At 32.8% G+C, this 14,758-nt stretch overlaps 2 protein-coding genes across 2 annotated transcripts; both read right to left on the bottom strand.

Annotated features, from left to right (window-relative positions):
* Positions 1 to 1,895: 1,895 nt before the first annotated feature.
* Positions 1,896 to 2,438, bottom strand: LOC132066285 (pentatricopeptide repeat-containing protein At1g09220, mitochondrial-like; the record flags this gene model as incomplete). Its single annotated transcript, XM_059459627.1, has 1 exon — positions 1,896 to 2,438. A coding segment is annotated over one exon (543 nt), but the record flags the coding sequence as incomplete, so codon positions are not given.
* Positions 2,439 to 6,006: 3,568 nt separating this feature from the next.
* LOC132068235 (uncharacterized) lies at positions 6,007 to 13,135 on the bottom strand. Its single transcript, XM_059461758.1, has 8 exons — positions 12,884 to 13,135; positions 11,809 to 11,902; positions 9,061 to 9,180; positions 8,923 to 8,971; positions 8,095 to 8,194; positions 7,572 to 7,633; positions 7,376 to 7,434; positions 6,007 to 6,398 (listed from the first exon to the last, which is right to left on the bottom strand). The coding sequence occupies exons 1-8, from the start codon at positions 13,036 to 13,038 to the stop codon at positions 6,294 to 6,296; spliced, it is 744 nt and encodes a 247-aa protein (XP_059317741.1). The 5' UTR covers positions 13,039 to 13,135; the 3' UTR covers positions 6,007 to 6,293.
* Between the last annotated feature and the right edge of the window lie 1,623 nt (positions 13,136 to 14,758).

The raw sequence follows: 14,758 nt of genomic DNA, 5'->3' as shown, positions 1-14,758 counted from the left end.
TTTCAATTTTGTTCTTGTTGAATTCCTGAACTTGTCTTCAAGTGTGTCTATCAAACCTCCTAAATCTAATTTTCTACTCTTCCATTGTTAGCTTAGTAAGAGCTACTCTTTTTTGCCCTCTCAATTGCTACTAATCTTAATTAAAAGATGACATAATTAAATTAGAATATACATTAGCATGTTGCTACATTGAAGATGGAATACTATATAAGTCAGATTGTGTTTGATAGACACACTTGAGGACGAGTTCAAGGGTTCAATAGAATCAATACTTACTTTAGATGCCAAACTGGAAAAAAAAAGACACTCCAAATTTAGGGAGCTGCATATGCAGTAAGCCAAGAGAAAATGATATGACAACAAAGCTACATCATACATGTTACATCAATTCCACCAAAACTAGTCCTTTTTCTAAATGATGGTCTCCTTGATTATCAAAGCATTATTAACCCTATGTTAGCCTCCTATGACCAAATTTTAGAAGTGGAAAGCAAAAGCAATGAGAATATATTTTATAAAAAGTGGCGCCCAATGAGGTGGATGCAAAATTTGACGATCACAGTTTGAACTTGTGTAGAGATAAAAATAATATATCTAATGATATCTTTTCGTCTCTCGAAAATTTAGTTTGAAAAATTACCTAGTATTGTGTTGTTAAAGGTGATAGGTATCCAATAAAATAGATTAAAAAAGGACATTTTATGAAAAATGAATATACTCAATCTAGTTGTCCGTTAATCTGTGACAAATCATTCTCCTATTTTGTCATACATGTAAATCATGATTCTTCAACTTGCTCATGGTTAAATCGAAATCAATGATCTTGAAAATTGAATACAATTCCAATGTCTTCTGTAGATTTTAAAGATTTTACATGTTTAAACATATTTTAGTAGAAAGGTTCTTCAGAATAAAAAAGAAGACAAAAGAAAAAGAGCCTTTGAAAAATTGGAGGTCCCTTCCATTGTGGAGCTCCTTTCTTGTTAGGCATTTTATTCGACAAAGACATATGATTACTTTCTAGAAAGTTTGTGTACCCTTAACATCATTTTAGATACATCTGATTCTCACATTTTGATCTAAGATTCCACAATGTCAAAGTAACCATGCAACATATTTGGAGGAGTCATTCCAAGAATTACAAAAGTATGGCTCTCTAGATATAGTGTATTGCATCTCAAGAGGTAATCAAAATTAAAAAACGGAATTTAATTTATAATCCTTTTTTATGTGAATGCAGGTCCTTGATGAGACAACTTGGAAACCCAATGCTTGGCCACAACTTGGAAACCCAATGTAGCGAACCTACTAGCAAAAGCAGGAGCAAAGGCTAAGCCGTTTGGTGACGTAGTTCACTTGATAATTCCTCCTTTGTTTGTCGCTCTTTTATGGTATCCAAATTAGAAACTACTACTATTATAAACATTTCGAATTGTATTAGTAATGTTAGGCCTAACGCAAGTACATTTGGTCCACTGGGACACAGTATTTTGTTACGATGCTTAGTAGCTACTAATATATATTGAATAAGTGGCGTACATTTTGTTACCAAAAAAAGAGGATCTAGATATTGTTTTCTTTCAAGTTACAAAACATATGGATACACAAAATAAACTGAGTCAGTTTTAAGATTTGCAGAAATTCAATGTCGTCTCTAGTAGGAAAACTAGCATTAATCAGATCAGGAGACAACTTCCGTTTACCCAAAGCTTTGAGATGAGTTTAAGCGACAAGCTAAAGGAGGAACAAAGTAAATGAGAATAAACGAAGAAATGCAGAAAAATACCAATTTGGTGAAAGGACAATATCAAGGGAAATGTGACACATAAACAATTTATCAATCAGTTTACAATCTTACACTAAGTAAAACTAAGGCCAGGAGCTTTCAGTGCATTTCATCCTTCACACGGTATCTTTTCTGCTTCTTCCAACCTACCTTCCCTCCCTAACATGTCAATCAAGCAGCCATAATGCTTAATGTCTGGTTGAATCCCAAACTCATCAACCATTTTTCTAAGAAACTCGAGCCCCTCATCCACTAAACCTCCATGACTACAAGCATTGAGCATACTCAAAAACGTTACGCGATTTGGTTCAACACCTGCATCCACCATCATGTTATAACTATCTTTTGCCATCCCGTGCATCGCATATCCTGATATTATCGATGTCCACAACACAAAATTCCTTGTTTCATAAGATATATCCTCAAAAGCTCTCACAGCATCGTCTATACTTCCGCACTTAGCATATGCATCTACAAGTGAATTCATAACACGTATATCAAACGCATCGATACCACTTTTCTCCCCGTAAGAATGAATCATTTGACAACACTCTAAACACCTAACATTCCAAATAGCCGGGAATATCGCCAAAAGAGTCACTTCACTCGATTTAATCCCCTCGACCACAACCATTTCGCGAAACAACGATATCAAAATAGGCGTATATCATATGCTGATATTGAAACTGTAATTGTTCAAACAGAAAAAAAGATTCTTGTGGGAAAATACCAAGTGCATAATGTCTAATTAAAGAGTTCCAAAGAGTTAATATTATGCGTAATGAACTTTGGTTTAAGGTGTCTGCTGCAGTGGTGAATATTAATTGAGTATGCATTTGTTTAATTGCTTTGCGGTAATTTTGGTGTTTTTTAATGAGATTAAGAAGATGATTAACATCTCTGCCCATTAACAGTAGCAAAGTTCATTCTTTATTAAGTCATGATAAGTGCTAATTCTAATCGGTTCAAACAAATATAACAAAAAAATGCTTTAAAAAAAAAAAAAAAAGTTGTTTCTGTAGGTCGCTAGCTGTGACTGCTGCATAGCTTGTTTAGTCAAGTTTGAGAAAAATTGATAAACCTGGTCCCTTAAGTTTGAGATTAGGTTTAAAATAATCACTTTAGTATGTAATTAACGGATTTGATCCTTTAGATTTGCTGAAAGTTAACGCTTTTAGTCTTCGTAAGATATTTAGAGCCCGTTTGGATTGGCTTATAAGTTGCTTATAAGTTGTTTTATTTTGAGTGTTTGGCGACTTATAAAAGCTTATAGAGGTTTGTCTAAAATAAGCCCAAAAAATAATTTGTAATTTTTTATCTAAAGCAGCTTATAAGCTAAAAACAGCTTATAAGCAGCTTTTTTTAAGCCCATCCAAACAGGCTCTTAGTCTCTCTATCCCAATTTATGTGATATTTTTCGCTTCTCAAAATCCAAACTGCATGAACTTTGACAAATATTGTAAGATGTATTTCTTTACCAAATTGATATGAGAAAAATTGCAAGTATAGTACTTTTCATGTAGTTTTCAAATATATAAATTTTAATCTTAAAATATTGAGTTAATCTTATCCAATTTAGCTTCAAAATTTAATCAAATTAATTTTGAAAAAGAGAAAAGTATCACATAAATTGGGACGGAAAGAGTACTAATCTCTACATATTAGATTTGACGGAAATAGAGGAAAAAGATAGTCACATCAAATCCTAAAATCTGCAACACAAAAAACTACACTAGACACTAAAAAGATATTAAAAAAAAATAATGATGTATCTACATAGATTATTCTCTAGAAATAAATTAAAAAATACAAAAAATTGTACATTTGAATGTGATCAATTCTCACTTCTGTGTTAAGGTGATTCAACATTTAATATATATGCATAAAAGAAAATTTTAACCCATGCACGTATCTCGCAATTAAGCATTAATATTTTAAACCAAGGGTAAATTTGAACCTTTAGCATAGCTTTTCTCCTTAATTTTGAATTTTTTTTCCTATCTCTTTGATACTCCGCCGATCACCCTTAATTCCTTACCTCCTTTAACCTCTATACGGTTAGTCTTAATAAGTCGTAAAACCTCAGACATGTTTTAATTGAGGATGATGTGTATAATTAAATGAGGTGACATATTTCAAGTGGTTAAATTATCTAGATAATGAGCATTTGAAATAACACACAAGAAAAAGTTGCAATATGCACCAAAATTATCTAATATAAACACCTTATTATATGTTCAGATGCTTAATTGGGAACAAGTAGTTCGAGTGTCTAAATTTGCTAGCAAATTTGAGGAAATGTCTACATATTAAGCCTTAAAATATTGCACAAATATAACCCTTGGGTGCCCCTCAAATATAACATGTACTCAAGTATTAGCCTCTTTTCTCTGTATCTATCTATCTATACTAGATAATCTGAACCCCTGCTCGCACGGCCCGATGTGACTATTTTGAAATTTCATACTCCATTACATATAGAGCAAATTTAAAATTTATGTTTATTTTGCCTATTTAATTAAAATTGAAAGAAAAAATGTATATATAATTTCACAAATTTGTGTGGATATTTTAACCAACATTTTGTTGGTCCTAAGCAAAATTTTAGAATAATTAAAGTAATAAAGTAATATAATCCTACAATTTTGTCAAGTATTGTTAGTATTAGGGCTTAATACATTGTTATTTTCTTAAACTTGCCAACAAATTTTATTTAGACACTTAAACATATATCTTTTCTAATTAAGCACTTGAACACATGATAAACTGTTCCTATTAGATACTTCAAACTTAAATTTTGACAAACTTTCTGTATGTATTCTCAAATGCTTATTATGTAAATAAATTAACCATTTAAAAAAAAAGTCCCCTCATTTACTTATCAACCTCAATTGGAACATGCTTGATGTATTAAGCATAGTATTAATTATGATAAAATTCCTTTGTTTTTTAAATATAAAGTACTATGAATCTAGCATTCAAATTTCTTTTACCATTGTACAATATAATAATATAAATTCACGAGGTTGATTTTTTATGCATTATGGCCCTAAAGGTCATTCTTTCCAATTTCTTGCTCATAAATTGAATCTATAATTTCATGAAGATGAATTATTATACGTTATTATCATGAAGAATTTACTTTCCAATTTCTTGCTCATTAGTTGGATTTATAAATAAATAGTGTAAATCATTGAACAAAACTAAATGTGTAATTGATCTTAACCGATACTAAAAAAGAATGTTAACATGATACAATATTTATTTCAATACTTACGTTCTTAATAAAATGATGCATAATAAAGTATTTGTATCATTTATGTCACTGTAATGAAAAATATTACATATATTTCAAATCATAAGCGTATTTAGACTATCCTATGAAGATTTAGTTTTAAATTCTTTTATTGAAGTTTCTTTGTTTACGATTTATAGATATATATATCAAATCAATTAAAATAAATAATTTCTTGTCCCAAATAGTAAAATGGAAAATTATTATGTTTGGCTCTGAACATGGAGCTTGTGACAACTCAAAGTTTGCCAATATGACATTACATATAGTTCATTAATATTTTAAAAGGGATAATTTGCATAAAAAGAAATTCTTTTCCCTTTCTTATTTGAGACAAAACAATATTAGTATTAAGAATTATGAACTAATTTGAAAAATAAGGCAAGCAGCCTATTATAAGAAATTAAATTTTGATTTGATCAATTTTAAAATGTAATTTTTTTTATTTTTTTTTTGTCATTGTTATAAGTTGGACCCAACGCACACTTATTAGTTTATCAAATTTATTTGGTAAGGTTGGAAAATAAATCAAGCTTTTATTAGTTCATAATATATAAATTAGACTCAAATGTCTAAATGACACAACGTTCAAATATATTTTCCATTTAAATTTATAATTAATCCATTGGTTTACTTTAATTGAAAGTAGCAAAATAGAAGTATAGAACAATTTAATTAATTAGAAAAGATACCACGCTAATTTTTTAGAAAGAAAGAAAAAATAATTTGAATGGTCTTGGATTTTTGAATGCTACTAAATAGGGCCCACAGCCGGGAGCCACATTTTCTGAAATATACATAGACATCATTTGCTCCCAATGTGATGATACACAAACTGACACTCATGTCAATCTGAAAATTCAATAGCCTGCACTTTGATAGAGATTTAATCCGCCCTTCTATATAGTAGACGGAAAAAATATCATAAATAACAAGCAAAATGGTTAATCCATCAAAGGTTACAATTACTAACTTGCATCCAAAGTTATGGAGAATTTGCACATTTTCAGAACTATTACGTGAGAAGTGGCAGCAAAATCTCTACTTTGGTCAAGAGAAAACAACCTGAAGATAAATTTTACTATGACAAGCATCTTGGCTCTTAAACAATGTAGCCCGCCTTCAGCAACGATGACCATATGCATCGAGAAGAAGCTCGATCAGCAAGCAAAATGCTGCATATCCAAATATGAAATAATACAAAGAAGATCCTCATTTCACAAGTTTCCGTAAGACTGCTTCAGCTCGTTGCTCAAATTTAGGTAGCGCCCAATCATGCTGAACGATATCTAATCCGTCCTTTTCTGCTCCCAAAGTCTGCGGAAGAAATTTTATTTTTGTAAAAATAAAGCAAGATAAGAGAAAGGGGAGGAGCAATTTGTTCACAAAACAGACAGCATCATAAAATTAATTTTCTTGGTCCTGCCTAGGCCGTCAATCGTCATTTGATTTCAAATAGCTAGCAGCCTAATATCCATTAGCCAAGGTGCTACTCAGTGAAACTAGACATATAAGGATAGATTCAAGATTTTGTCTGGTCCAATGTAGGGGTGGCAAAATTAGCCCATGAAAACATTGACTTGACCAAGCCTTTTAACCCGCCAATTTATTAGCTCAGCCGATGATAGCCCAACCCATTTCAGCCCATATGAAAATTGGGCTAATATGTAGTTCAAATTGACCCATAAAAACCTTGTCAATTTTTTTTCTTTTTCAAAAAGACTTTTTATTTGATATGTTATATATAGCGATAATGAAGGAAAACATAGTTTTACTAGATAGATAAAAAATTATAAAAGAACAAACACGGAAATTAAAACTTAGTAAGAATTGGACGGGTTGGGTTATGACCCGTTTTTTAGCCCATTTAAGCCCAACCCATGACTGCCCAAGTAACTTTTGGGTGGGTCAATTTCAGATTTTTTTTGACCGCCCAAATCCAGTCGAAACCCGCCCACTCGACACCCCCTACCTTTCCCTTTAAGACTAGTGAATAATGAGTTCAAGCCAAAAAGACGTCCCCATTCCTTCTCCACTAACCAACTATTTCCTTTACTACTTGATTTTAGTGTCAGGGTGGCAGAGAAAATGCAACCGGGAAAAACTAAGGACGAGGAAGGGCTGATACGAAACGAGGAAGGGCTGATACGAACTACATACTTCTTGGTCCCAAAGGGAAACTCTTTGAGAACCAAGCACAAAGGCTAACATTTTAAGGTGAAAAGACTAATGTTAGTTTGGCCTTGATTAACATAAATTTTTTGAGTAAAGCATGTAGCCTAAAAGGATTTTACCTTGCTGGGGTCCATACCAAATCCGCTCATTTGCATCATGCGTTGAGTATCATCAGTTGCTGCATAAGATATTGATATAAATAGTTTACATCAGGAAAATCCAGCTTTTCAATAAACTAAAACTAGAAATTATTGCCCACGTCTTGACATCTTCTTCCAAAAAAGAATTACACAAACTTCCACAAAAACTACTGACCATTTTCTTCTCCAAGAATGAGACTGAACAAACCCCTTAATCCGAAAAGATTGAGGAAATACCTGAACAGTTTTATAGCAAGTATTAGATACAAGTAGTTGCGTATAACAGAAAGTAGCTTCAAAAGCAATAGTACTTTAGAAGATTAAAATTAATAGCATGTCTGGCCAAGCTTTTGAGAAGCCAAAATGTTTATTTTTCAAAAATATGCTTATTTTAGAGAATCCAGCTGCTTGGCCAAGCTTTTAGGGGAAAAGATAAGTGCTTTTGAGTAGAGTAGCAGAAGCTGCTTTAAGAAGCTAAAAAGTACTTTTTCCCCAAAAGCACTTTTGGAACCTTGGTCAAGCACAAATTTCTGCTCTAATATTGGCAAAAGCGCTTTCTACATTAATTAGCCAAACAGAAACTATTACTTTCCGAAAGTACATAACAAAAAGCACTTTTCACAAAAAAACATTTTCCAAAGAAGTAGATTTTAAAAGTTTGACCAAACAGGCTATAAGTCCTGAGGTTTAATGTTTACCATGAGCGACTGCTGACATAACTGACATCAACTGTGCTTAGATCAATGCCATTTTGCAACATGGCCCTGAACCTCTGAGTTAATGGAAAAGGTATCTTTGCTGAATAATAAGAAACCCAAATTTAAGTAAGTATAACAAGGAAGAAACCCAAATTTAAGTAAGTATAACAAGGACAACAGAATATGAAGCTTAATGTACTTCAAAGCCCAATGTATATTTAATTACTATTACAAGTAGGGGTGTCAAAATTAGCCCGGGAAAACATGAGTCGCCCAACCCGCTCATGACACACCCATTTATTAGCTCAGCCCATTTTAGCCCAACCCATTGCAGCCCATCTAAAAATTGGATGGATATGTACAAATTGACCCATAGAAACCTTGTCAAAGTATTTTGAAAAAGACATTTTTTTTAATTTGATATGTTATATATAGCCTTAACAAAGAAAAAAAAAAAGTTTCATCAGGTACTTGAGAATTATAAAGAACAAACACAGAAATTAAAACTTAGTTGGAATTGGGTGGGTTGGGTTATGACCCGTTTTTTAGCCCAACCCATTCAGCCCAAGTAAATTTTGACCCATCCATTTATTAACTCAGCCCGTTTTGACCCGCCAAAATTCAGCCAAACCCGCCCATTTGACACCCCTAACTACAAGCTAAGTTACTCGGACTCTTCGAAAGTGTTGCCGCACCCGTATCGGATCCTCCAAAAATACACTACTTTTGAAGGATCCGACATGCACCCGACTACATTTTAGGAGAGTCCGAGTAACTTAGATTACAAGATAAGAAAGCACTCTGCGATTTAATATTGAAAAGGAATACCTGCTACAAACCCAGAGAAGAAGAAGTTGACCCATGCAAAAGTAAGAGTCTGACAAGATGGAGAATACGCAAGAACGTTGTTAGATCCACAAATTAAGGAATCAGCAATAATCACTCGTGTATTGTGAAACATGATACCTGGGGAATTATCATTGACAAATTCTTCTTCATCATATCCATAGCCATGTTCGGGTCAGAGAACATTTGTGCCTGTGGGTTCGGAGCTTGGCCCTTGGGAACATATAGTAATCCATTTTCCTGCATTGTCATGCGTAATATTTGTAAACAATTTGCTCCTAAACAACCTAAGGCTTTCAATGGATTCACACTAACCTACATGTTCTTATATCTAGCACCCTGTAATCACGGACAAGTTAATTACTGGATAATAGTATTATTCTCAGGTTTATAATTTAAAAATAGCACCTCAGATAACGACCTATTTAGCTATTCAAGTTGGAACAAATGGCATACCATCACTCAGACACTTCCGGGGCCAGTTCCTAATTATTCATTTACTTCTTAAAATACAATTGCTCATGTCATCCAGTGGGACACCAACAGGGCACTGCGTCACCATTCTTTTTTTTTCTCACGCACCCAACAAAATTATTTTATAGTAAAGTCAGCTTAAGAAAAAGTTGAATCTTCAGTTCCCTTATTTTACCAACCCCTTGAATTCCCTTGAAATGAGAAGTATGACAAGCATCTATCAATATGTTTTGGTGTAGATTCTCTTCTTTTGTTATACGGCTTGTATACGAGGTCTTCCCCAATTGTTAATAAAACACTTACCTTATCAAAAAAAAAAAAAAAAATCAATATGTTTATGTATGGCATTATGCATAGATGTTGAAGTTCTTTTTGATATGTGATGCTGAATGATTTTCTTTTAGTAGCTTACAACAATTTACTTTGATGATGCAAAGACCTATATGTATTTTAGTAACAACTTTGAATAGATTATAGTAAAGAAGTCCCCTTTCAAAAAAAATAAAAAAATCCACATAAATAAATAAAAAATTCTAGTCATATACAAATCATGTCCCCCTAATTTTTCAAAATTGGTTATGCGGCACTGTTTCTACCAGTCTCTTTGCACCAATTACAGAAGAAATATTCAAATTCAACAAATAAACTTCATAGTTGTACATAGACACGCTTGCGGTCGCTTTAGCTGAACAGAACTTTCATGTTCACTCCAGCAATCAACTATTACTAGCTTCCTCATTGTTCACTTCAAGTACCTTATCATCATTCTTAGTGGTAATTAGCTAGTGTTCACTAGTAATTCAACTATTTTACCTCCTTGATGAACAACTCTTCAGCATCTTAACTACTAAGCTGCCAAGAGGTAAGTGTAGTGAAGGAAGCCTGAAACACTCTATCAAACAACAAAAGGCTGAATCATGTCCAAACTGGCAGAGCCAACCTTTTCTGATGCTTCCACTGTCCCGAAAAAGGATAATCATATACTTCTATAGTTCCGTGTGGTCTTTCCCAAAATGGTGTCCATGCTCCTCAACTACAATTTTCTCCTCAACTAGTCATCACTCGTTGAACATCATTCTACCTCAAAAATCAATCAGAACCCACTTTTATCCTGATAACATCTCAATCTTATAAAGAAGTGGACTTCGTAACAAGTTTTTTTATCCGTTTTCCCCTGAAAACATTGTAATCAAGCTTTACTCTTCATTTAGATATGAGTCAAACTAAAAAAATCAGATTAGAGGAGTGTTGACATCTCTGCATTTAAAAGAGACTGATGTAACACATGTAATAGCAAAAAGACCTCGAGAGCTTCTCATGTTCAATTCCGTAGCCCAGCAATCAAAAAGGAACTGGATTACTTGCACGGTTGCACCAAGTATCTTGCTCCAGCTTTTACCAGCACTCTCTTTCCCTCCTTTACCACTCTTTTCAGATTTTTGTATCTCTCTCTCTCAACCCCTATCTTTGACTAAGTTGTAAAAGTTTCAATTTTCTCTTACTCATCATCGCCTTAAAATTTTCTTTTCACCCATTAGGATACCTCGGCACCATTATATCTTTTGATCTATTCGTGATTTATTCACTTAATGAAAGTAAACCTATGAAGTCCTTATCCATTCGAGTTTGATTAGGATATCCAACTGCTCATATAGTAAACATAGAAATTAAGCATCAATCACATTAAAAGTAGCTATACCTGTTTTTCATCTCACATACTAGCTACAATCAATTTTATATAAATACTATTCTTTCTTTTTTAGTCAGTCCCAAAGAGAACGACATCTTTCTATATAGAGTAATAATCCAACTTCAAACTTCCCATTTTACCCTAAATGAAACGATTTATAACGACAAAAATATTTATGGCTTATTTTAGAACACGAGGTTCAAAAGTCTTCCTTTTTCACTTAAACTCCATGCCAAGTCAAACACCTTAACAAAAATTGGGACGGAGGTCCGAGGGAGTAACATAACAGAAGCTTTTTCCAAAATATTTGTTTTTCATAGATCAACATCAAATTATTCAACAAGCAAGCAAATAAACTAGTCCATTTGTCCCAATTTATCTGACAATCTTTCCTGTTTACTCAAGTCCCAAAAAGAAAGGACACCTTTCTATATTTAGTAACAACTTAGCTTCAAACTTCTCATTTTACCCTTAATGAGATCATTTATAGCCACACAAATATCTATGACTTGTTTTAGACCACAGGTTTCAAAAGTCTTTACTTTCTTTCTTAAACTCTGCGCCCAATCAAACACCTTACCATAAATTGGGACAGAGGCAATAATATAAAAGAATCTTTTTTTTTTTTTTCATAGATCAACATCAAAGTATTTAATCAAGCAAGCAAATAAACTAGAAATATTTCATTAAATACAAAGTTGTACCTCGTTGCTGTAATAAACTTTCCTAGCACGAAACGATTTAGCTGGAATATAATTCGCTGCAGCTCTCAAATTCCTTGCCCTAATTATCACTTGCCTGCAATCAAACCCCCAAAAGATGAAAAAAGCCCAAAACATAGCAACAAAATTCAGTAAAAAAACACATAATTTCTCAACACCCAATAGAAAGAGTGTAAAAAAGAACCCTTCTTTATCACTTGCTTGAAATCAAATCCTCAAAATCAAATAACACAAAAACAGACTAACAAACTCAGATTAACAAAAACAACATAATATCTTAAAACCAGTAAAAAAACACAATTTATTAAAACCCAATAGAGAGAGTTAGTAAAAGAACCCTTCTTTATGACTGACCTGAAATCAAATCCACAAAATCACCCAAAAAACAAAGCAACAAAATTCCCAAAAAAAATAATATATATAACACAATTTATTAAAACCCAAAAACAGATTAACAAATCCAGATTAATAAAAATAACATAATATCTTAAAACCCAATAAAAAGAGTATAGAAAAGAAACATTCTTTATCACTTGCCTGAAATAAAGTATAGAAAAGAAACATTCTTTATCACTTGCCTGAAATCAAATCCTCAAAATCAAGAACCCAAAATATCACTTGCCTAAAATTAAAAAAACCCAAAACATACCAACAATTTTTATTTTTTATTTTTAAAAAAAAAACCATAATTTCTTAAAACTCAATAGAAAGAGTGTAAAAAAGAACCCTTCTGTATCACTTGCCTGAAATCATATCCACAAAATCAAGAACCCCAAAACATACCAATAAATTCAGTAAAAAAAACACATAATTTCTAAAAATCCCGTAAAAAAGAGTGTAGAAAAAAAAAAACCTTCTTTATCAAATCCACAAAAATCAAAACCCCAAAACATAGCAACAAAATTCTGACAAAAAAAAATACATAATTTATTAAAAAGTGTAGAAAAGAACCCTTTTTTATCACTTGCCTGAAATCAAATCCTCAAAATTAAAAAAAATTGAGTAACAAAATAACAGAATTACTTAAAATCCAATAAAGAATGTATAGAAAAATTACCCTTCTTTGACAATTTTAGGATCAGGCACTTGAGAAGAACCTTTCATTAGCTTAGAAACAAAGTAACGAAGTACTCCAATTAAAACCATAACTACACTTAATGGAATTAATACCCAATCTCTAATTGCTGTATCCAATACTAAATCTTCTGCCATTTTTTTTTTTTTTTTGGCTTCAATGGATCTCTCTTTTTCGATCGAGTTTGGTATCTTTACTCAGATATACTTTGGTTTTGTAGTGAGGTAATTACGAGATGAGTAAGATGTTTTGTTGTTTGTATTTGGGCTAATAATTTGGGCTTAGAAACCTTAATGGGCCATAATAGGATACATACTGAAGCCCAATAGATTTGCGAGAATGAGATCGCGTAAACTCTACCTCTTTATCGACCCTCATAATTTCACGAATTACACCTGGGTATGTTGTTGTTGATGACCCTTGCATAAGAATATACACTGGTTACGATTTAGCTAGGGTGGATGTTTCTATGTCTGGTTCGATGGGATATGGGTCTGTCCCACTAGCTTTTATTTTTGATGTACTCGTTTTTTATTTGAGTAATAATTGAGAATTAGGCTTTTGATTTGAGTAACATTTTTTTGCGCGGATTGACCTTCACTTGGGGTGGTCTTTAAATTTTTTCCCTTCAAATTGGTGATCTTTAAGTTTTGTCCTTCGCCTAATACCCCGAGGTTGTGGGTTCGAACCTCAGCTCAGTAAAAAAAAAAAAATTGCAAAGTAGAATTCTGCCTGAAGGACAAAAGTTAGACCACCATTTTGAGGGATAAAAATTAAAGACCACCCCCAGCGACGGTCAATCCTGCAAATTGCCCTTTGTGTAATAATTGAGAAAACACACTGGTCAAACTTTTTTTTTATTGGGCTGATAATTTGGATTCAGGAACCTTAACGGACCCTAGACGGATATATGGGCTGATTTTGCTACTATTTAAATTTTGTCCCTATTTTGTAAAAGTTGTGCAATTATAACATTGAAAAAATTCCCATCCGGATAATTTTAAGACTTGGCTCTAATGGTTGCTCTCATATTCTTCAAAGGCCTATTGAAATCCCAAGGAACATGTCGATCAGCTTGAATGTTCAGTTTTGCTTTCCTTATTTTGAAACTGGGCATTTGAGCTTTATCCATCTTGTAAGCTCCACAGGCCTTCTTGGGCATGCTTTTGGCTTTATTGAACACTTCTGCTATGAGCATGCCATCTTGAAAAGCTCCATATTTGGCTAAAGCATCATCCATTGGCATAAATCAGTTTTGTCAACGAGACAGAAGTTCGGAGAATTCCAACTAGTCAATGACAGTGAAACCACTCAATTGGTCATAAGTTTCGGTTCAGAGGCAAAAGTTGCATGTGTTGCTCGATTGTTCATAAGTTTTTATTGGACGGACAAAACTTGGTACTATTCATTTTACCTGTAGTATTAAACTGGTCATAAATTCTGTTATAAAGGCAAAAGTTACATGTATTATCCAATTGTTCATAACTTTTTCCTCAATTTTATAAAGAGTCGTTTTTATAATTCACAAAATAATATTCTACACCCTTTTAACTGGAAATTTATGTTGTTAAATTATTATTAAAAAAATACAACTAAAATAGTGCGCAATCAGCAAACATTACACTACCTTCAACCATTTTAACTTTCTGAAATGTCTCGAACTCCTACTTCATAGGCAAAATTAACTTACGCGCACATTGTAACTAAAACTTGTTCTTGATAGCAACAATGTAACAGAGTTTTCCAATTAGGACCGTCACTATGATAGTGGAATTAATAGCCAATCTCTAATTGCTGTATCCAATACTAAATCTGCTGCCATTTTTTGCTTTCGATGGATTTTTCTTTTTTCGATCG

This window comes from Lycium ferocissimum, chromosome 8, assembly GCF_029784015.1.
Source record: "Lycium ferocissimum isolate CSIRO_LF1 chromosome 8, AGI_CSIRO_Lferr_CH_V1, whole genome shotgun sequence".
Classification (NCBI taxonomy): domain Eukaryota; kingdom Viridiplantae; phylum Streptophyta; class Magnoliopsida; order Solanales; family Solanaceae; genus Lycium; species Lycium ferocissimum.
Note: the sequence above shows the minus strand (reverse complement) of the source record. Positions and strands in the feature narration are given on the sequence as shown.

What these genes read in the sequence shown, in the direction of transcription:
- LOC132068235 (XM_059461758.1), bottom strand. Translation starts at nt 13,038, where the DNA reads ATGGCAGAAGATTTAGTATTGGATACAGCAATTAGAGATTGGGTATTA. An exon ending in CCTAAAATTGTCAAAGAAGG is followed by an intron (nt 11,903 to 12,883) that starts GTAATTTTTCTA and finishes GTTTGATTGCAG; the next exon opens with GCAAGTGATAATTAGGGCAA. An exon ending in TGTCAATGATAATTCCCCAG is followed by an intron (nt 8,972 to 9,060) that starts GTATCATGTTTC and finishes CCATCTTGTCAG; the next exon opens with ACTCTTACTTTTGCATGGGT.